Below are 21901 nucleotides of genomic sequence, written 5' to 3'. Positions count from 1 at the left end.
CACAGGCCGAGACTTGCCAACTTGCTCACATAGTTTGTGAAGAACAGAGACAAGACTCAGCTAAACGGGCTGATTCCCGAGGCCATACTATTGCCCTCTTTCTCAAAGAGAGAAGAGAATTACATTGCAGTTGGGGGTAAACAGCGATGGTTTCTAAGCCAAAAAAAAAAAAAAAGGCAGCTAGGTGCCCCGGCAAGTCATGAGAAGTAAATGGATCCTTATTAAAAGTGTAGAAATTAATGGAGTTAGCAAAGGCACAATTTTGTCCTCCTCCTCCCCAGTTGACCATGAGAAAAAAAGAGAGCATTCTGTATTTGGATCAGAAACAGCATAGAAAGCTGTCCTGAACAAAAGGCTCCAGGGTTCCTCGGGGGAGCCGAGGATGTAGGTGGAAGTGATAATTCTAGCAATGCCTGACCCGTATATGTGGAACTAATCCCATCAGATGCTTCAGGAAAAAGTGCTCTGGGATCAGGTACATATAAGAATTATATTATCCCTTCTGGAGATCAGCATAGGAGAGGATCTGATAATCTCGTGGTAAAGAAACCTTTTTTACTTAACCCTGGATTTCCCAAACTTAATCAACCAAAGAACCCTTCTGTGAGTAACTCAGTTGTGTGTGTGTGTGCGCGCGCATGCGTGTGTGAAACTGGCAAATACCCCTTGGAATTACTGTTCTATGAAATCCATTTCAGAATTTGCTGTTTAACTTTAATAGCAAACACTAGACTAAATAAAAATCCATTTCTAGGAGGTCAAACCTAACTGCTATTGTGCCAAGCAGTGCAGGGAATTTGAGTAGAGCTGTCGTTTAGGTATAAAGACTATCATATTTTTATTAGTCAGTAAATGACAAGGATTGGGTACAAGAAGGTACCGACTTGTGCCTAGACATGATATTCCTTCACAGCTTATCTACAAAAATGCTACATATATTTAAAAAATTTAAAGTTAATTGGGAAACTTCGATTTATATTATTTTAATAAAAACAGTTTGTAGAGAAGATGGTATAATTGATAGCCATGACAATGTATGTTATGATATCTTTAAATTATCACAGTTATTCATTTCTAGGGTATCACAAGCTATTAATACTCTATCTTGTCACCTGAAGTACACTATAATAACCCGAAGGAAATATCCAGATGTACGCCAGGGCTTCGCGTCAGCTTTCTTATGGAGGCTCAGCTGACTTCACCCTGCAGCTCCCCTAGCACCTTGAGAAGTGGTGGAGGGAGTTTCCTGCATGCCCCCCGCTCTGCCCTTTCTTTCCTCCTGATCTAAGGTGCTAAGGCGTCCTTTCCCTCTACAGCCGAGGCCTGCTAAGCTGGATGTGCCTTGCACACTCATCTCCTGATGGCATTATGTTATTTAGGAGTTACTGGTCACCTCTCATAACATTTTTAGCTTCTGCTGTCTCCTACTGTTTCATTTTATTAGGCTGCTACCCTCCAATTATTTACAGCCTGGGAATTCCTCTTATTTTTGTATGTGTTCCCTCTGCCCAACTGTCCTATCCAATTTTTCCATTGGTTTTCCAAATTCTCCTCTTACTTTTCTAAACTAGTATTTTCCTTTCTGATAGCCCAACAAGTCAGGCTACACAATGATTAGGAGCACAGATCCTAGAGCCTGATGGGGCAGATTTGAACCCAGTACTCCCCAGGTTCCCCGCCTCCCCCCCCTTCCCCCAGAACTAGGGCAAGTTATTTAACTTGAGTGTCAACGTCTGCACCTGTAAAATGGAGATCATCATAGCACAAGGTGTAAAAGTATTATTTTCGCTTTTCCTAGTGTTATTTCTTCCATATTCTCTCATTCAAAATCTTCTAGTTTTTCTTCTTGTCTTTTACATTTTATTTTCCAGATGCATAAATAATATACAGACTAAACAATTAAATTTCCCATTACACAGACTTGTCATTGTTCCTCACATCACAGAATTAGCAGAACTTCCTATCCTTACAATTTATATCCATCTTTTTTTTCTGCAGAATTATTCCCACAACCTTCACTAATTCATTCAGTCTCCCTCATTCTCATTAAACTATTTCTATTTTAAATGTGTGCAGGTATTGTAACAGATCTATTTTTGAAGGAATTAAAGGTTTGTTCGACACATTATGTTCAAGAGAGTAAAGCAACATTAAATAGACATAAATAAAGGATCCAATTTCTACTCAATTCTTTTCATAATCCAAAAAAGTAGCTCCATTTTAAGGATCCAAACTCTGTTGATTACAGTCAATGTTATTGCCAAAGAAAGTTTCATCTCAATTTTGACACACCCAAAAGTCCATTAGAGTTGGACAAATGGATATACGAGCAGCAAAATATTAATTCTTTTCCTGCCTTCATTGCTCAGCAAAATTAGACTTTATTTTCCCCTGAGGTTTAAGAAAAAAAATCTTTTACTTGTTCAGTTTTTTTATAGTCCTCTTTTCTGCTGTAGTCAGGATATTGCTGTTAAGCAGACTTCCTTTCACATTTTAACCCACATTGGTCTCTTCTTGAATCCATACTGGCTTTGTGACGTCCAATGCATCCCTTTTGTAACGAAGGCCCTAATGATTCCTTTTAAGCAGATATTCCCTCTGGCCAGACGTGGCTTCCTCCATGCTGCTGCCCGTTGCTCTGCCCTCTTCCATTTACTAGGTGTTTATTTACCATCTACAAACAAACATCCAGAGGGTCTACCATGTGTTAAGTACCATGTTATGAATGTGGCACTGTCCAGAAAGGGATCCCAAGAGAGGAGGGTTGTTAGTAACCTGGGCAACCTTCCATACACAGTCCCCTTCACCTAGAAATCTCTAGTAAAAGTGTCAATCCCCATACACTAGTCTACTTTATCAGCTAAGATGGCATGTGGTAAGTCCTCTGATTTCTCAGGCCTCTAAATACGATGTGACGGGTTCAAGATGCGTCTTCTCCAGACCCAAATTCTAGTTTATAGCAAATACAGAAAATGGAGGAACTCACTAAATGACATCTTCAGGAAGACAACCAAAAGAAAACCCGGGAGGAAGGAGCCTCAGGTGGGACACCTGGCCCTTCTCCGGTCGCTGTCAATTGAAGGGACTGTGCCAGATTAAAAGAGACGAGGGAAAAACATGTAGGTGCAATGCAATGTTCTGGGTTGGACACTGGATGAGACAGACAACTGTAAAGGATTTGTTTGTTTTATCCGGGAAAATCTAAATATGATCTGAGTTAGATATAAATTACATTCAAGTGTACTGAAATGGAAAGATCAATGACTACAGAGTAGGTTGCAAAACAGTTTTCCCCCCCAAATATATATACAAATAAATACTCACACAAATAAATACAAAGGTAAAGACTGTGATAAGTGTTAGTTTATATTAGTGCATTAGAGGAAGGCACGTTAAGAAAGACATTTGAACTGAAACATAAAGAGTAAGTGGGAGTTGACTAGCTGTCAACATAAATGATGAGAGAGGAACACTGATTGACTGCCTCCTGCACGCTCCCTACTGGGGATCGAGCCCGCAACTCGGGCACGTGTCCTTGACTGGAATCGAACGTAGGACCCTTCAGTCCAAAGGCTGATGCTCTATCCACTGAGCCAAACCAGCTAGGTCCAAATATATTTTTATTGATTTCAGAGAGGGAGAGAGATAGAAACATCAATGATGAGAGAGAATCATTGATTGGCTGCCTCCTGCATGCCCCCTACTGGGGGTTGAGCCAGCAACCTGGGCAAGTGCCCTGATAGGGAATCGAACTGTGACTTCCTGGTTCATAGGTCAACGCTCAACCACTGAACCATGTTTTTTTTTTTTTTTTAATAACCTGAAATATGTTAAGGTATTATTAGTAGTGATAGCTGGGTGGTGGGAATGTGACGTTTTAATTAAAAAAAATTTTGTTTGATTATACTTTATAATTTTCTACAATGCTGTAATAATGCTGTATGGCTATAATAATAAAATATTATTTTAAAAAATGACTCATTTTCTCCCAGAAGACTCATCCAAGAAATCTCACACCCACTGATTACACTAACTCTCTAGGATTCAGGCATATCCCACTGCACAGTTTATGCTAAATTATCATCCTTGAGTCAAGTTCTCTGGTAGTGTTTTGTGTGTGGCCCTTGTCCCTATTCGACTTCTTGTGTATCCCAAATCACACCTGGCAGAGTATTTTTTTAAGAATATTTTTAAAAATTTTTTTTATTGATTTCAGAGAGGAAGGAAAAGGGAGAGAGAGATAGAAACATCAATGATGAGAGAGAATCATTGATCAGCTGCCTCTTGCATGCCACCTACTGGGGATCGAGCCCACAACCTGGGCATGTTCCCTTGACTGGAATCGAACCCAGGACCCTTCAGTCTTCAGTTTGACACTCTATCCACTGAGCCAAACCGGCTAGGGCCAGAGTATGTATTTCTTTAGTGAGTATAACACCTGTGTAATGAATAGATCCTTGCTGCCATCATGGTTGACAATTTAATCAGGAAGAATGAACGTGAAAACCTCATAGACTCTTATTAGAACAAGGCTTGGTATCACATGAATTTGTATATATCCAGGTAACATATTTTACCCAAAACACAATAGCCACATCATTAAAAAGTTCTACTTAATACCACAGTTAATCTATAAGCCTATTTATCCCATCCTTCACTATAACTAGGCTAATTAGCATTCACATAATTCTAATGTATAATTAAAGACTTTTCCAAACCCATGCTAATCACTGGAGATAACACATATACATCTTTATTTGTGCCTGATGTGATTTTAAAGGTGTTCTACTTTAAACATCTCAAAAATTCTGGGTCATGATAAACTATAGATCTTTTCTCTCACTTTCAGGGAAGGCTGATAAGTAGGAAGCACAAAACAGATATGCAAATAGATGCTTATGCTAATGAATCCTTTAAAAACACGCTTCATAAAAGAACTTGACACAGCACAGTCAACTCCAAAGCTCTCTCTTGACAAGACTGAAGCAAGTTTTCTAAAAAGGCATTAAAATGAAACAGTACAAGTAACTCATTCCCAGCTTTCCACTTCAGACCCTGAATCTCAGCTCTGGTACCAATGACTGCCAACACACGCTTTGTTGTATATAAACAAGGGAGAGTCAATAGAAAGTCATGCACTGAATTACAAGCAGAGTTTGTCGTTCCCATTAAAAACTAGTTTGCTTGTGCTTTGCTTTTCTTCTTCAGGGGTGTGAGTTTTCTTTACACAAGCTGATTTCAGGTTCTCTCCAGAAATCACTGTCTCCTTAAATTATCTGAGTTGGCTGAAACACCAAGTCCTCTTTCAGACTTGATAGGTCAAGTTCTAACTGTTCTCTAAACTGGTGCTCACATGTTCACTTTCAGTAAACACTCACAATAGTTCAGTTGCTGACAACGTTTTTACTCAAAGATGAGCTTCTACTAAAGAGCTTTCTGATACTGAGTTATTTCAATGTGTTATATCCTGATATGTTCTGATACTCCAACAATGTACTAATTCATAAAATGCCTCTTCACCCCAGCGTTTAAAAGTTTCCCTCAAACATAAATCCATTAATCTCCCAGACTGCCCTATGAAGTCCAAAGAGTATATTTGAACTCTGCACACAAAATAGTTCCCGAATGAGCTTATAAATCAGTCGTTTTCAGCCATATGCACAGAGAACTAACTACCTCCTGCATCTCCCCAACAGAGACACAAGAACATTCCATATAAAGGTTGATTTTCAATCATCTCCTGTAAATATTTTAAAACTGAAAACATTTTTTCTACTGTCAGAAGTTACAGTGAAAAAAATAAGCATGTGGCAGATATGAGGTTGTTATAAATTCTGTAAACGGCTTACCTATTAATGTAACTGAGGGCAACATAGGTTGGCTGCTGTAATTCTTGTTTTTCTAAAACACGTGGATCTGTATCTGTAATAAAAAACACAATTATGATTTTCAGCTTTTGCATCAGAATATATGAGCCTACCTAACATAAACTAATAAAGGCTAGACAGAGAAAAAAATTAATTTACTAGTAGTATACCTCTTTTTAAAGAAAACTCAGCAAAGCACAATCGTTTGTCCATTCATTCGCAAATAACAAGATATTGCATTACTTTTCAAGGGAATTCCAAACATCAACAGTGATAAAATGTCCATCTGTCACGCAAACTCTTGCACAATCCCCCTCATAAATATTGGTTTTCACTGCTTACAGTTACAATGTTGGCATGGTTTTCGGTGGTTAATCGGCCTAAGAAAGAAAGTCTCTGTTAATTATGCTCACTTCAAGGCTGGAACAAATTAGTTGCCATTGGAAAGAGCCATCAATTTGAAAATGTACGGGGCATTGTTCTTGTTTGCTGAGCACGTTTCTGGATTGGGATTCACGTTCCGGAGGGCAGCTCTTCAACTTTCGAATTGTAGAATGAGTTTGTTATATCTTCTCTAGACTCTCGATCAGAAATCCTCATACTGGTTTGGAATCCACAAACACCACATTCTTCAGAGGGGTTTTTCCTCTCCAAGACACAGAATTCAACGCCATAGCAACCTCTGGAAGGCTGCTTCTCACAGCACCAAAAAAAAAAAAAAAAAAAAAAAAAAAAAAAACCACCAAAACACCTGCACTGCTAAATATGCAAACACAATTGTTTATGCAATAAGAGTGGAGGAAGAGGAGCACATTTTTGTTTTCTCAGAAAAAGGTTCAGACATTGCACACAGATTTCTTTTCATTTTAACCTCCTTTAAAACCATCTCATTTTTAGAACTCTTCCAGCTGCACTTGGCAGTCACACCTGCTTTGATGTAACGACAGATGCTGTTTCCAGCACCTTGGTACAGAAAGTGTTTCCTGCACGTGGTAGAAGTAAGATCCACCCATTAACTCCAAAAGGCATTAACAGGGGATGAGCAGGGGTGCAGGTACAGTGGCCAGGAGCACGGGGGCAAAACGATAGCACGGAAATCAATCGACAAGGCTTCCCACTGGCAGATTAAAACTGGACAGCAGTGGCAAACTTATTCCTGGTGTGCTAATCACGTCACGTTCACTTGACTCTTTCTCCTCTGCCAAGAATTTCTGGGACATTCTATTCACAAACCCTGCTTCCTGGGTCTTTGCCATTGTAGGTCCTTGAAAGCCAAGTTCTGAAACAAGAGACAAAGATTCTCTGAATGGCTCCCTCAAGTCGGATCTCAAGGGTTTGACAGCACAAGTGAGGACAGAGAGTAAGTCAGCATTTGCTCTCCTACAACGGTCACGCTGCAGCTGAGACTGTCTGCAGGTCACTGGCCTAGAACTACCCCCGTGGTTCTCCAAATTCATGGACAACAACCACTCTTCAAGGGAAACCTGGTTCTCAAACACAGCCCGTACTCACACTCATCTGCTTGCTGTGGCCCCAAAGTATGTCCACATTTCGGAGAGGAACGCTTTGTGCACTTCACTCGTGCTCACTGGAGAGTAGGCAGTGGACAATGCTCACCAGGGAAAGGTGTTTTATTCCTAAAAACGGTCCATTGGAATGCTGGGCTGGCCACGTGTGCAGATGGTGACTGACAGACCAATCCTGCAAGCTTTTTCTAGGTGCTTAACGAAGTGAGGCATGAAAGATTGGAGAGAGAAGCCAGGAAGACAAAGAGAACGGAGAATGATGAGAAAGAACAGGGTGATGATTGCAAATGTCTGTGCGGAAAACATCTCAAAAACTCACAAAACCATTTTGCTCCAAGTTTAGGAACAGATGATCGAGATGCTTAGCTTTTGAGACGGGGCCTGAACCTGATTCATTAAAACTCATTCCTTCAGAGAGACATCCGGTGTGTTATTTTGAAAGAAAAAAACTTCGTTCTGAATCTAAAATGTGTGTATAAAGGGGAAAGAGTTAAGAGGCCAATTGATATTTTTATGTCCTCCACTTTTGCCTTTATTTTTGTAACTGATGCCCAGTATAACAGTATTCGCACAAACCATCTTTTAAAGCTTTCCTTTGCTTCCAAATTATATAATTTTTGAAATATTTTCAATATTACCTTCATAAGCTACCTTTACTTTTTCTTTTATTAGTTTGTATGTGTAGATGTACACACACAATTTGTATTACTCTCTTTTTAAAAATATGTTTTTATTACTTTTTTTTAGAGAGGAAGGGAGGGGACAGAGAGACAGAAACATCAATCACTGCCTCCTACATGCCCCCTACTGGTGATCAAGCCAGCAACCTGGGCATTTGCCCTAACCAGGAATCGAACCAGTGACTTCTTGGTTCATGGAACCACTAAACCAGGCTGTATTATTCTTTTCTTCTTCACATTTCAGTACCTCTCTGGAAAAGGGGAAGAAAGTATCTTATGTCCAAACAAAATGCTGTTGGCCATTGACATTCACACAAACTTGTAACATTGCTTCCCAAAGAATCAAGAATGTTTGCCTTCTATTTGCAAAGCAAGGTTTTGAAAAGTTTTCTTACTTTGTTCCACCACCTTCCATTACCTGGACTTAGGCTCACATGCCCTGAAATTGTGAATGGTGAAATGGACTTCCAGAAGCTTCTAAAGCCACCCTCTCCATGACAAAAAGGCCGCTTGGAAGCACCTCGGGCAGGATTCACCTTTGTCTAGGATGCAGACTCTTACGTGACAGGAAAGCAGAACTTCCAGAGAGACGCCCATCAGGCCTAAAATATCATGTCCACATCCAATGCTTCCTTGGGCAACCTTTCGAACATCCACTAATGCTTCGAGTTCTTAAAATGAAAGGAGATATTTGGTACCCATAAGTCAGGAGAAGCTGCTCGGAGCCTCCTCACACGCTTCCTGGCTGACTGGTTCGAGGTAACCCTGACTCACCACTTTATGGACTGAATTACGCACGTTACCAGCATGAACTGAGAATAGCACTACTCACTGGATATGACCAAATTCAGTAAGGACATCCATATGCCATGTGCCACACCACTGAGCACTTCTTCACTTTAAGTTGCTACAAAAAGAAATGCGATATGAATTGTGCTGGCTGCCGCACACAACCTCCCAGATAGTTCTCCCGCTTGTTTGTTTACGATGCCAATAAAAATATGAAACTGGAACATTGGCTGCTATTGCCCAGAGATATAATCCGCCTCCCGGAGATGGGCTGTGGGATAGAAACACTTGAATTTCCATGGCCACGTGATGCTCCTTAGGCTGGCAACTGGCAAGGATGCAAGCGTTTCTGTAAGTGGCTGCTGTCTTCAGCCACACATCGGCTCTGCCACTTTCCTATCACTGAAAAGAGAAGGAAGAGAAACCAACCTTTTCAGCAGGACGGGGTATAGCCAAAAAACACACTGAGAGGTTACTGTTTTCTGCCTCACACCACCTCTTGCACACTCACAGAGTTCAAGTTCACCCAGGGCTAAGAGAATTCAAATATTAAAATAGATTTGAAAACACCCAAGCGATAAAAACCTATGGGCTTGCTTCAAAGTTTCTGAAACACAGTGTCCTCTCAACGAGACTCCTTACTGCAGGGCTAAGCCTCGTCTATCGTTCCCGCCTGGTCTATCGTTCCTGCCTCGCACAGACACACTGCGCAAGGACAGACACAGGCAATGAGTGGAAGCTCCCATAACTTCCAGTGGCGAAGAAAAAAGCCAGGACGCTGACAGCAATAAGAAAGGTCGACATTCAGACCCTTCTCAATAGGAATTTGAATTGCAACAGGACCAAGGAGGGCAAACCATGCAGACCACCTGTCCATCAGTAGGCCCCGTTAACCAGCCCTGCTGTCCCTGGTGTTGGGGGCCAGTGGCAACCGAGTGTCTGAATTTGTGATATATTGAGCCTTTTGTGGTGGTATCTTCAAGCCTAAATGAAAACAGTATCAAGGTTGTTGGCTGGGTTAACAGGTTAATTGATGGGCTCATGGGCTTTGGCTATGCTCTAGCTCAGTGGTTCTCAACCTTGGCTGCACATTAGAATCACCTGGGAATCTTTTTAAAATCCTGATTTCTGGGCCTCATCCTCCGGGAATTCTGTTTCTTTGTTATGGGGTGGGGCCACAACATTAGTAACAAATAAACAGAATTTCCGGAGGATGAAGCCCAGAAATCAGGATTTTAAAAAGATTCCCAGGTGATTCTAATGTGCAGCCAAGGTTGAGAACCACTGCTCTAACTGGTCTACATTGCTGGAATTTCAAATACGTGAAATTCCTTATAATAAGAAAGTCGAGCCACGCTGGTATGGCTCAGTGGTTGAGCATGACCCATGAGCCAGGAGGTCACTGTTCGATTCCTGGTCAGGGCACTTGCCTGAATTGCAGGCTGGCTCCCTGATGCTGGGTGTGCAGGAGGCAGCCAATCAATGATTCTCTCTCATCATTGATGTTTCTATCCCGCTCCTCTCCTTCCTCTCTCTGAAATCAATATTAAAAAAAAAAAAAGAGCAGTAGTACCTCTCAATAACATTGACAAGGTCTCTGTCAGCAGTGAGCTATTCGCAGGCTGGGAGGCAGCAGTGAGGGGCAGATGCGATGTCACGCACCCTGGGAAGGCCTTCTGCAATTTCTGATCTTCCCAAGGCCAGACTCTTTTCTAAGTGTGCATGGCAACCGTGGGAAGCCTGGGAGGCCGTGGGTGGGGAGCAGCGGGCCATTTACAGCTGGAAGACCCTGGAGAGGCAAAGGCCCACCCAGCCAGCAGAGTGATTTTGAAGATCTGGGCTGGATACACCACTTTTCCTTGGACTCACTCGGTAATAATTAATGGGCGCGGTCTGGTCACAGCCTTCCCCCAACAGTGGGATTCACGAAGCCACAGAGTTTTCGTTTACTCAGCATGGCCTTCCCCAACGTCCCGGCCGAGCTTGTCACATCCCCCCTCCTGTCTCTGCACCACTTCAAGCTGGCACTATCCCTGTACATATCACTGTACAGGCTTTGTCCCCGCACATCATTTCTTTTCCCTGCTTCTCAGAGGTGAGGAACTGTCTGGGCCTTCATCTCTCCAGCACTGAGCTCAGGGCCAGCATCAGGAGATGCATATAATTACCGACTAGATATGCAAATTAATTTTAGGATGAGAAAATGAAAGACTTGGGTCAAACGTAGCAGATGGGTCAAGGGCATTTGTTTCCTTCACCATCCAAGGTCCTGCTAAAGTAAAGAAATAAAGTCCCAGGGATAGAAGGGAGGGGAGACATCAGCAGGTAAGTGATTCCGACCAGTGCCTTGAATGACGGATCCCCCTAGAGCAGTGGTTCTCAACCTTCCTAATGCCGCGACCCTTTAATACAGTTACTCATGTTGTGGTGACCCCAATTTCATTGTTACAAATTGAACATAATTAAAGCATAGTGATTAATCACAAAACAATATGTAATTATATATGTGTTTTCCTATGGTCATAGGCGACGACCCCTAAAGGGGTCGTGACCCACAGGTTGAGAACCGCTGCCCTAGAGAGTAGAGGAAGCTACAATCTCCAGTGCCCGCAGCAGGGGAGACCATGATAAAAGCGGGGAACCCGCTGCCAAAGCCTCAGAGAGGCAGTGGACTTGAAGGTGCCATGTACGGCGACAGGCAAGGAAGAGAAGGATCAGGGCTGAAAACAGAGGGTTGTTGAAAAGGTTGATTATCCAGAGACACTGAACCAGGGGAAGAAGCATAGGTGAGGTAGACTGGGAGAGTACAGGCATACCTCGCTTTATTGCTCTTCACAGAAGTGTGTTTTTACAAACTGAAGGCAAGGCCTTCCACTAGCAAAAAGGTTAGCGCTCACTTTATTGCGCTACTCCTTTTATTGCGGTGGGTGGAAGCGAACCCACGATATCTCCTGGCCTGCCTGTACAGTGCTGAAAACAGGGATGGAAGTGGAAATACGCCTACTCCGCGGTTCCCAGGGACACTGGCAGCCTGACAGGGAGATTCCTTGCTGATTAAGTTAAGTGGGGCTCGGAGAAGAGAGTTCCAGATGTGGACATCTGGCTCTCCCCTAATTAAATGATCTCCCTACAGTTAAGCCCCCGGTCAGCAAGCTCCATCCTCGCCTCCACCCAGAGCCTCTCATCAGCTTTTTATTGCCTTGGTCTTAAATATGAGCCAAGAACAGTCAAGGAATGATCATTAGACATTTGAGGGAAAGTCATGAACATGAACAGGAGACACTAAAACAAATGGTGAGGAGGGAAGTAGGGGGACAGGAGCCAAGAAATAGACAAATTGATGCTGGGAAGGGTACCTGACATACCTACTGACACAAACCCACTTCACTACAGGGCTAGGATCAGAAAGCCCTGTGTCCTGAGTCCCACTGGGCCAGCGTTCTGACCAATAAAAAGGCTGCTTGTCCTCTCAGGCCAGCTCATTGCCACCGTCCAATTGCAACACTGGACTCACACAACCTTTACAGCTCTCTTAAGAGCCCAGCACAGTTCTGCTAAACTCACTCTATGTTCAGGGCTGAATTTGATGAACCAACAATTTACAAAGACCAACTTTTAATTCATGGCTAGTTTACTTCAGCTGCTGAAATACGTATTTCTTGTTGGCAATGGCCCTTTCAAAAAAAAAAAAAAATCCCACAATTGCACATAACCAGCCTTTAAATGGATCAACTTTTCCTTAGTTTATAGACACGTCATTTGAAACTTTTCCCAAGCCATAATTTCCATTACAGGGCAGTCAGTGCAAATTACAGTGAGATCCTTGCCTTCCCAAATTCAATGTGGAATCCAGACGCAGTTAAGTGTTGCTGTAAACTTTACGAGTTAAATATCTGAAAGTCAGGGACACTGTGCAGCCCAATAACACCATCTATTAAAAAAAGCATTCGTGTTCACATTCGTAGCCCAAGTTTTCCTCCACAAGTGAATGAATAAACATTAGTCAACCGAGGACCCTGTTGACAATATGCGGGGAGGCTGATTTATAAACAAACACGGCACGTTGCAGCCCTGTGGTATCTGGCATGGCAGTTTAAAGTTATTAGAAATAGCCTGGTTGGCATGGCTCAGTGGTTGGGCATCAACCTATGAACCAGGAGGTCAGGGTTCAATTCCCAGTCAGGGCACATGCCCGGGTTGTGGGCTTGATCCCCTGTGTGGGGTATGCAGGAGGCAGCCAATCAATTATTCTCTCTCATCATTGATGTTTCCATCTCTCTCCCTCCTCCCTTTCCTCTCTGAAATCAATAAAAATATATTTAAAGTTATTAGAAATAGACAGTTCTGACTAGGGTGCTTTCTAACTCTTTATCAGCCCATCATATTCCTGACTGCTTGAGAGTGGTAACTATCTTCCCTAAGTATAAGATGTGGAACCCGGTGTCTAAGACACTCTCAGCCCACCCTCTTTAGTGGTGACAGGGAGTAATCTACCACTCAAGCTCTCTCTCACCTTGTTACCTATGACAAGAGAGCCTGCCAGAGACCATCGTGGCTGCCAGATATGCCTGTGAAGCACACAATCTGCACACCCGTATACAGCAGCCCTGGAGACTGGGGTGCTGGGATTATACAACAATAAAACTCTTTCAAACAGGAGTAAGGCCAAAATGTGGTTCCCTTTAATCCAACATGCATGTGTGCATATACACAGACATTTACATGTCTGCTTCCCCAGAAATGAGCCTGATGGTGGAACCAAGTAGCATGTAATACAAAGACCATAGGAGTTTCCATGTTACTCCCTCCTGTAGGAATAGCAAGTACCTGCAAGAGAAGATTGATGCTGGTGGGTGACGCTAAGGGCCAAAAGAGAAGGCAGGGAAATGAGGCTCCTGAAGGCCTTTCTTCAAGGCTGGAGGGAAATATTTGTTTATGGAAAGAGACCTTTCATCCCTTCTGCCTAAAACTGTTTGCCCAAGGAAATCCGCCCCATCCTCTAAGGTGCTGGCCTACATACCACCTCTACCATGTGTTGTACTACATATATTTGCTAATCTGTCTCAACACCCCACCAAAATGGAAGCTGCTTAAGGGACAGATCTTAGAGGCCACAAATCCTCAGCCAGGACTCACTGTGATGTATGCCGAGTAAATGAATGCCCTGGATATGCATAACACAAAAGACACAAAGAAAAGCACCCAGCTCAGACAGTTCAGGAAGAAGAGGAAAATAGACCCATGTCTAAATGACTGTACCAGCATCTACTTTTACATGAAGAAATAGATCCTGTTGAGCACAGATGTTCAGAGGGCTACAAAATAATGCAAAATTCAGAATAATGGAAAGGGGTCAGATAGGTCTAATTTGGCAAGGTCTAATTTGAACTGAGTTGGGTTTTGAAGAAATGGAGTGAGACAAAGGGAGTCATTCATAGGTGAGATTAGGGAATCTAAAAATGGCATTAAATTTGAGGCAGAAAGCACACGTGAGAAGTCTGTGGGTACTATGGGTAGTAGAGCTGAAGAGCCAATATTCATTAGTAACAGAATATTTTTATTTATTTTTAAAATATATATTTTTAAAAATATTTTTATTGATTTCAGAGAGGTAAGGAGAGGGAGAGAGAGAAACATCAGTGATGAGAGAGAATCATTGATTGGCTGCCTCCTGCATCCCCCACTGAGGATGAAGCCAGCAACCCAGGCATGTGCCCTGACCGGGAATCAAACCGTGACCTCCTGGTTCATAGGTCGAGGCTCAACCACTGAACCATGCCAGCCAAGCCAGAATATTTTTAGAGATACTTTAAATCTGTGGTTCTGAGGCATGTGCATGCCTCCCCACCCGTGGGCAATCCCCCCAGCCCTACCCGGGGATGTTTGGCAATGTCTGGAGACAACTGGGGAGAACCCTACTGGCATCTAGTGGGTTGAAGTCAGGGACACTGCTAAACATCCCACAGCACACACACAGAACAGTCCCAACCCTGCCCCACCCCCTGACTATGAACTATCTGGCCTAAAAAGGTCAATGTCGAGAAACCCTGCTTTGGAGCCACATGAATATTATGAGAAACGGAGCTCTTATTCCTAGACTGCTGTGGATGACAATTTCTGTAGTTTGCTCTGGTCTAAATCAAGAGGCCAGAGGGCAGGTTAGGAAGCTACAAAAGAAGAATGATAGGAGAGGTTGTTTGAACTTAGATAAAAGCTGGGACCTCTGAACAGAGACAAAGAAACTGAATTCATTCTCAGAGAGACGTACTGAATTCTTGTGTGTTACTTGCTCAAGGGAAATTCTAAGCCAGCAGATTCACAACTGAGCGAGACAGACAACCCACTTCACAGTTGACAACCTCAGACAGACTGATGCATGAGTTTAGAAAAAAGATGCTAAGTGATGTAGGAAGCAAGCACGATTCTCTGTGAGAATCAGAGAAACTTCTCGAAAGAAGATTTTACATGTGCCTTAACCCAGACCTCCAGACACAAAAGCTGGGTAATGGGAGTCAGCACAGAGAACGGTGTGAGCAGATGAGCAGCAGCAGAAACGAGCAGGGACCGGGGAGGGGTCCGTGTGAGTCCTGCAGCTGAGACTGGGCCTGTGTCCTGGACGGTTGGAAATGCTCCCCCAGCGCTGACTTCCTTCTGTAGACAGTGGAGGGCTGGTGAAGGTGGAAAGTGATATGGCCCATGTTTTAGAAAAATAACCAGTGGCGGTGTGGAGAGTGGTGGAGAAACTGGAACCGGAGATGTCAGATTTGGTGAGAGGAGAAATGGAAATACAAGATTCTTTCCGATGTTATACCTCTGAGCGCCTCATTACCAAAAGTAAGGCAGTAAGTAGAAAGTGAAGGGGTTTGACAGACAAGAAAAGGAGGTCTGCTTCTGATGTGTGGTGAGACGGTTTGCAGAACCAAGGAGTCTGGGCCTCAAAGTGAGATAAAGGACTTGTGGTACAGATAGGAACGAAGGGCTGAGAATCCCATCCCAGCGCCACACATTCCTGCAGGCCCTGAAACCAAGTGCCCCTCGAACAAAACAATGCTGCACAGTAAAAACCCCATTACTCGGACTGAAACCCTGGTTATCATATAGCTCAGCCAAGTAATCAGTAGGCATTGGTTGAGGGCCGACTAGGTCTACTAGAATCCCAGCAGAGATCAAGAAAAGCCAGAGGTTGCACCACATTTGAAACCAAGTAATTAGTAAAGTTCACAAGGGTGTGCATATAAAAGATTGGGGTGCGAGGAAGGGAACTGAGTCATAACTAATCCCGAGTGCAGTATTTTATATGATCCGGTACCTGAGCCTCTAGCACTCACTACTGTAATGAGCCTCTCCTTGGAAAAGCTGCTCCCTTCTTGGTGTTGCTTATGGTAATAATGCAGCTCCACACAAGTCAAACTGCCTCAGCTAATACTAGCAGTATAACCTGTTTAAGTACTAAAGTGTGTGGTTTTTTTCTTTTTCACCTGTAAAATGTCGATGAGGATAGTACTTTGGCCCTAGGGCTGAAATGAGGATTAACTAAGCAATGTGTTAGCTGTAGCTACTACTCAGTTCTTTAGCTCATAACATGTTTTGAAATTCAAATCTGCACGGTTGTGGATTATCTCCATTTTATAGTCAGTGACACAATGACACACAGAAAATCTAGAAACTCGGCATTCACATAACGTGGCAGAGAATGCTGGCTGCCATCAGATACAGGCATACTTGGGAGATACTGTGGGTTTGGTGCCAGACCATCGCAATAAAGCAAATATAGCAATAAAGCGTGTCACACATATTTTTGGTTTCCCAGTGCATGTAAAAGTTATGTTTACATTATACTGCAGACTACGAAGTGTGCCACAGCATTATGTCAAGAAAACCCTAATATATATACCTTAATCAAAAACCAATATAAAATATATAAAAACCAATATATATATACATACACCTTTATTGTTATGGAATATAGTCAACAATATTGTAATAACTGTATGGTGTCAGGCGGGTACTAGATTCATTGGGTTGATCACTTTGTAAGTTATATAAATGTCTAATCACTATGTTGTACACCTGAAATTAATATTGAATGTCAACTGTAATTTAAAAACAAATTTAAAATATGAAAAAAAAATATTCCATTGCTAAAAAATGCTAACCATCATCTGAGCCTTTAGCGAGTTGTAATCTTTTTGCTGGTGGAGGGTCTCAACTTTCATTTGTAAAAAAACAACTTGGAAGTGCAATAAAGTGAGGAGTACCTATAGTCATTTTCCCCTTCTATCTCCGCAGTGCTTAGGAACATGGCTGTCTTATATAAAGACTACATTTCCCAGTATTCCTTGAGCCAGGTACAGCCATGTGACTAACTCTTGGCCAATAAGACATAAGGCTTCTGAGACGCCCCCTTAAAAGTCATGTGCCTTTCTTTGTGGTATCTTTTTCTGACTAGATGAAAGGATGACTGGAGTTTCTGCATCTACTCTGGATATGGGATAATTTTGAGAATGGAAGTCATACATGGAAAAGCAACACAACTCGCTGTTTGCAGGCAGGGTTTTCAGTTATGTATAGCCAAACTGAATCTTACCCAAAGCACAGAACACCCAGAATGCTAGTTTATTTAGGTGGACCTGAAATATATAATATTTTGTGTCTTGCCTTGTTTTTCTGGATTAAACACACACACACACCTCTGTTTAATTTATCATACTAAGCTCATGGAAAGAAAATCAGACCCACATCACCACAGCATTTGTGGCTCACTCTTAAAACTGGGATAGTTAAAAAATGAGAGGCGGGGTGGGGTGGGGGTAGGGGGGGAGTCATCATGTCAAATTATGGATCCTTTGGTGGCTTTAGGACTTTCTCCAGAATTGGTTATTAGTGGGCAATAATGAAGCAAATTGCACATGCATATTATTTCTGAGTTATGAACAATGCAACCAGCAGTAACCTTTGAAGCTGTCAGGATCTTTTCAGGCAAGCAATTAAAGTGAAAAATGAGAGAGCACACAACTTCCATCACCCAATACTACATGTAATAACACCACCTACAAACACTGACATAAGAGTGGGACTCAGTCTGAATATTTATTAATGCAGATCTGTTCCCATTTGTTCCTCTTTTTTTCCCCTGTAACCCATCCCACCCCCATCTGCCAACAATTCTTTTCTTTAAAGGGCAGTTCTGACACCTTGAATTGCATTCACCTGAAATCTACATACACTGTGGCATCTCTCCCATCTGCACCTAAACAAATTTCCATCCCTCTCCTTTGACCAAAATATAAATGTAGCACAAGCTTGGATTCTAGAGGAGAAAAAGATTAACAAGGAAGTAAGTCCTAATTGGGAAAACAAAATCAAGATTAAAGTAATCAACTAATATTTACAGAAAGCTCAATATACATGTCAGGTATTAGGTGATAGACCCCAAAGGCCCCTTCCCCCCACCAAAAAGGTTCTGTTCTCAAGTAGACCAGACTCTAGAGCAGCGGTTCTCAACCTTCCTAATGCCACGACCCTTTAATACAGTTCCTCATGTTGTGGTGACCCCCAACCATAAAATTATTTTTGTTGCTACTTCATAACTGTAATTTTGCTACTGTTATGAATCATAATGTAAATATCTGATATGCAGGATGTATTTTCATTGTTACAAATTGAACATAATTAAAGCATAGTGATTAATCACAAAAACAATATGTAATTATATATGTGTTTTCTGATGGTCTTAGGCGACCCCTGTGAAAGGGTCGTTCAACCCCCAAAAGGGTCGCGACCCATAGGTTGAGAACCGCTGCTCTAGAGGATTTAAATGATCTAGTGTAAAAAATACCTGCTTTTCTGAAGTGTAGGAATCACTGCTTGCCTCTGTTTGTGATTTAAATGCTTGCAAGGGCTCAGAGAAATGGCAGGGATAAACACAAAGGTGAGCCGGTTGGAATAGGTCATTCCAAGCTGAGAAGAAACCTCTGTGCTGAGTCCTACGACCTGATGCCCATGGGTCCTATAAGCAAGTTTTATTTCATTTGGTTTCAGCCATTTCTATAGCACCAGGTACCTACAGACCAACGGTTCTCAGTCAGAAGTGCCTGTTCGTGACACTTCGCCAGTTTTAAAACAATCCGGAGCCCAGGACCCATCTCCAAAGATTCTAATATGTAACCGCAGGTGATAATCACTCACACAGATTCCGTAACTGCAGGTGACCATCGCTCACGCAGACTCTGAGAAGGCTTAGAAACCGGAAAAGGGACCGAACTGGTTGGGAAAGTCAAACCAAACAGCTTGCATTTTTCTCCAAACTAAAGGGGCAACTGTGAAACTGGAAGTGAATTACTCAAAGCAACTTGAAGGTTTTATAAATAAATCTAACATCCAATAAAATCTTTTAAATTCAGACTTTACCTGAGACACAGCCCTGCCTTTTACTTTCTATACAGAAAGTGTCAAGCTTAATAATTATGTAGAGAGGTTAGTGTCTTCGTATATTTTTAAAACCAAGTCACAAACAAACAAGCACCAGCAACCCTTGCACTGTGAGCTGTTTCCATCTATTCACAAGGGCGTTCTGACAAGACCTCCGACTAGGAATCTTTTTGGTCATTGATTTTCTTTCTTTACAGTGTGTTCCTAAAATTAATAAGACCGCATCACTTCAAGCATCCTGTGGCTCGGAATTTTCTGTAATTCATATTGGCTGAAACCAGTGTGGTTTTCCTGTGCTGTTATTATTCACCTCAGTTACAAATCAGGTCATAACCAGGCATATTAGTTTTGCATTTTGGAAGCCAGTCAAGGATTTGGCAAAAGGAAATCACCCGTATTACTTCTCATCTCCCAGGGAAGCTGAATCATTGCTTTAAAATAAGAAAAAGTAAAAAAGAAAACAAATGCACAGAGAGAAATAGCTGAACATCTGGACGGAGAGTGACCCAAGTATTCTAAACGAGTCATCAAACATGAGCGCGCACATCGGTCACAGCTTACTGGGGTCGAGGTCTGGTCCACGGAGCTCTGCCTGGCGGGCCCCCGGATCACTCACACCCACCGTCTCCAGGTCCAGACAGCAGCCAGGGGCCCGACCTGCAGGCTCGTGGGCCACAGAGGTTATGCAGTGGTTTTAGATTCTTCTCTCCCCATCCTGTGCGGGTTGTGCCTTCATTTTACTTGCTAATGAGTAGGGGCGCATGCTGGGCTGCAACTCAGCTCCATCTTGCTGATGGTGTGAATCTGGGCATCTGGGAAGGCCCTGGCACCCGGCAGATGGCTCCTGGCAGTCTTGGCTTTTGTGGAGGAGTTCTGGGAAGCTCTCTGGACCTTGTTGCCCCCTTTTTTTTAAAGTAAGGCTTTACTTTCTTTAGACAGGCAATATAATATGGTAGTTAGTTATGGTAACAATCTGCTACTTACTGTGTGACTGGAGCAAGTTTCTCAGCCTAAGTCACTGTTTTCTGGTCGTGATTCATAGTTCCTACACACTGTGAGGTTATCATGAGGATTAAGAGAGATAGGCCACATGCGGCACGGGATTCAGTGGCTGGTACATGGTAGATGCGGAATGCACTGTAGCTATGACTATCATTATTTCAGGTGGTCAGGTCTGAAAGCATGTAGGGTTTACACTGTGGGACTACATTTGTGATGGATTGTTCTTAAATAGCACTACTCGTAATAAAGATTTCAGTGCCATTACTGAGTGCCCAGTAGGAGTCGATACAGAATGTGCGTGGACAGGCCTCATGAAAACCCTGTGGGAAGCTCTCTCCCCCAGCCCTTTCCCAAAGGACACTGTGGGGCTCAGAAAAGCCCCAAAGGACAGGACTGAGAGAGAAGGCCTCAGCTCTGGGTCTGACTGCCAAGTGGGTGCTGCTGGACGCTGACCATGGCCTGGTCGTATCCTGCATTTAATATCAATGCTCTCAACTGCCAAGTGGCTTTTTCTTTTTTTTTTTTTTGCACTAAAATCGTGTTTCGTGGATAGAAGCACTGCAGTGTAAGCACCAGGGCAACTGTGAGGACAAGCAGAACCTGTGACGTAGTAACTCTGCTTGGACATCGTGACTAGGCCTGTGACGTGGATAGAAGCACTGCAGTGTAAGCACCAGGGCAACAGTGAGGACAAGCAGAACCTGTGACGCGTAGTAACTCTGCTCGGACATCGTGACTAGGCCCGTGCCTCTCTCCAGTTTCTCCCTGGGTGAGGGAGTTCAAAGAACTCCGGATTTGGAACCAGAAGATACAGGTTCTAGACCTGGTTTTGCTTCTAACTTGCAGCATCTAGCAAGTCGACTTTCTCCCCTGGGAAGGGGAGACAGGGACCGTGCACCGCCTCCTGTGTTACAAAGGCTTGTCCGTCAGGGCACCGGGCACCTCCGATTGCACAGCCAAGCACAGAATCCTGAGAGGGACGTACATCACAGAGAGGACTGAAGCAGGTCACCAATCCTGGCCACAGACCAGGGCCTGGGACACTGCCCCTCTGGGCTCCTAGTTGAATTGGCCATCTTTGACTTTCACGGCTCAAGTATCTGAATCGAAGATCACACGCCTACTGCAATCGAATGAAGGTGTGGCCAGCAAGCACAATACACTGCCATCCACGTTGAACTAAAAAGCACAGAACACTTTCCTAGAAATAGGCCCCGGATCAAATTTTCCCAGTGCACCAGTGGCAGACTTAGGCCAGAAAACAAACCCACGGCTGCTTGTTAAAGCAACTCAAGCACTGGATTCTACAGCTGTAAAAATACAGCGGTTTAAAATCCAAGCCTCCAACAGCCACCCAAATCGATGCTACCCTAGGATTACTCAGGGAAAATGCACGCCTTCTCCTGCTACTCAGCTAAGAGGTTTCTTTCTTAAGAGACCCAGGTAAGGAATTAGGAACTCACCTCTTGCTTTAGGTCCGCCTCCCTTCCCCCCCCGCCCGAGTGCAGTGGTTATGGGGTCCCAGCACGGGGAAGGAGGGATTCCTGCCATGCCTTCCCACTGCCCTCCGTCCCCAGGAGCATGCGCAGCCGTGCAAATGGGATCG

General features: G+C 43.2%; 1 protein-coding gene across 10 annotated transcripts in view; it reads right to left on the bottom strand.

The window, feature by feature from the left end:
* JAZF1 (JAZF zinc finger 1) overlaps positions 1-21901 on the bottom strand; it is a 327260-nt gene that overhangs the window by 130563 nt on the left and 174796 nt on the right. For 6 of the 10 annotated variants that reach the window (XM_005862957.2, XM_014537006.1, XM_014537008.1 and 3 more), the window contains one exon: positions 5850-5922. In XM_005862957.2, coding sequence (XP_005863019.1) covers positions 5850-5922 — 73 coding nt within the window. Of the gene's footprint in view, positions 1-5849; positions 5923-6037; positions 6248-7379; positions 7589-8905; positions 9259-21901 lie in introns of those variants that run through there. The other 4 variants (XM_014537012.1, XM_014537011.1, XM_014537013.1 and 1 more) reach the window with 4 other exon arrangements.

This window comes from Myotis brandtii, unplaced genomic scaffold, assembly GCF_000412655.1.
Source record: "Myotis brandtii unplaced genomic scaffold, ASM41265v1 scaffold17, whole genome shotgun sequence".
Lineage (NCBI taxonomy): Eukaryota > Metazoa > Chordata > Mammalia > Chiroptera > Vespertilionidae > Myotis > Myotis brandtii.
Note: the sequence above shows the minus strand (reverse complement) of the source record. Positions and strands in the feature narration are given on the sequence as shown.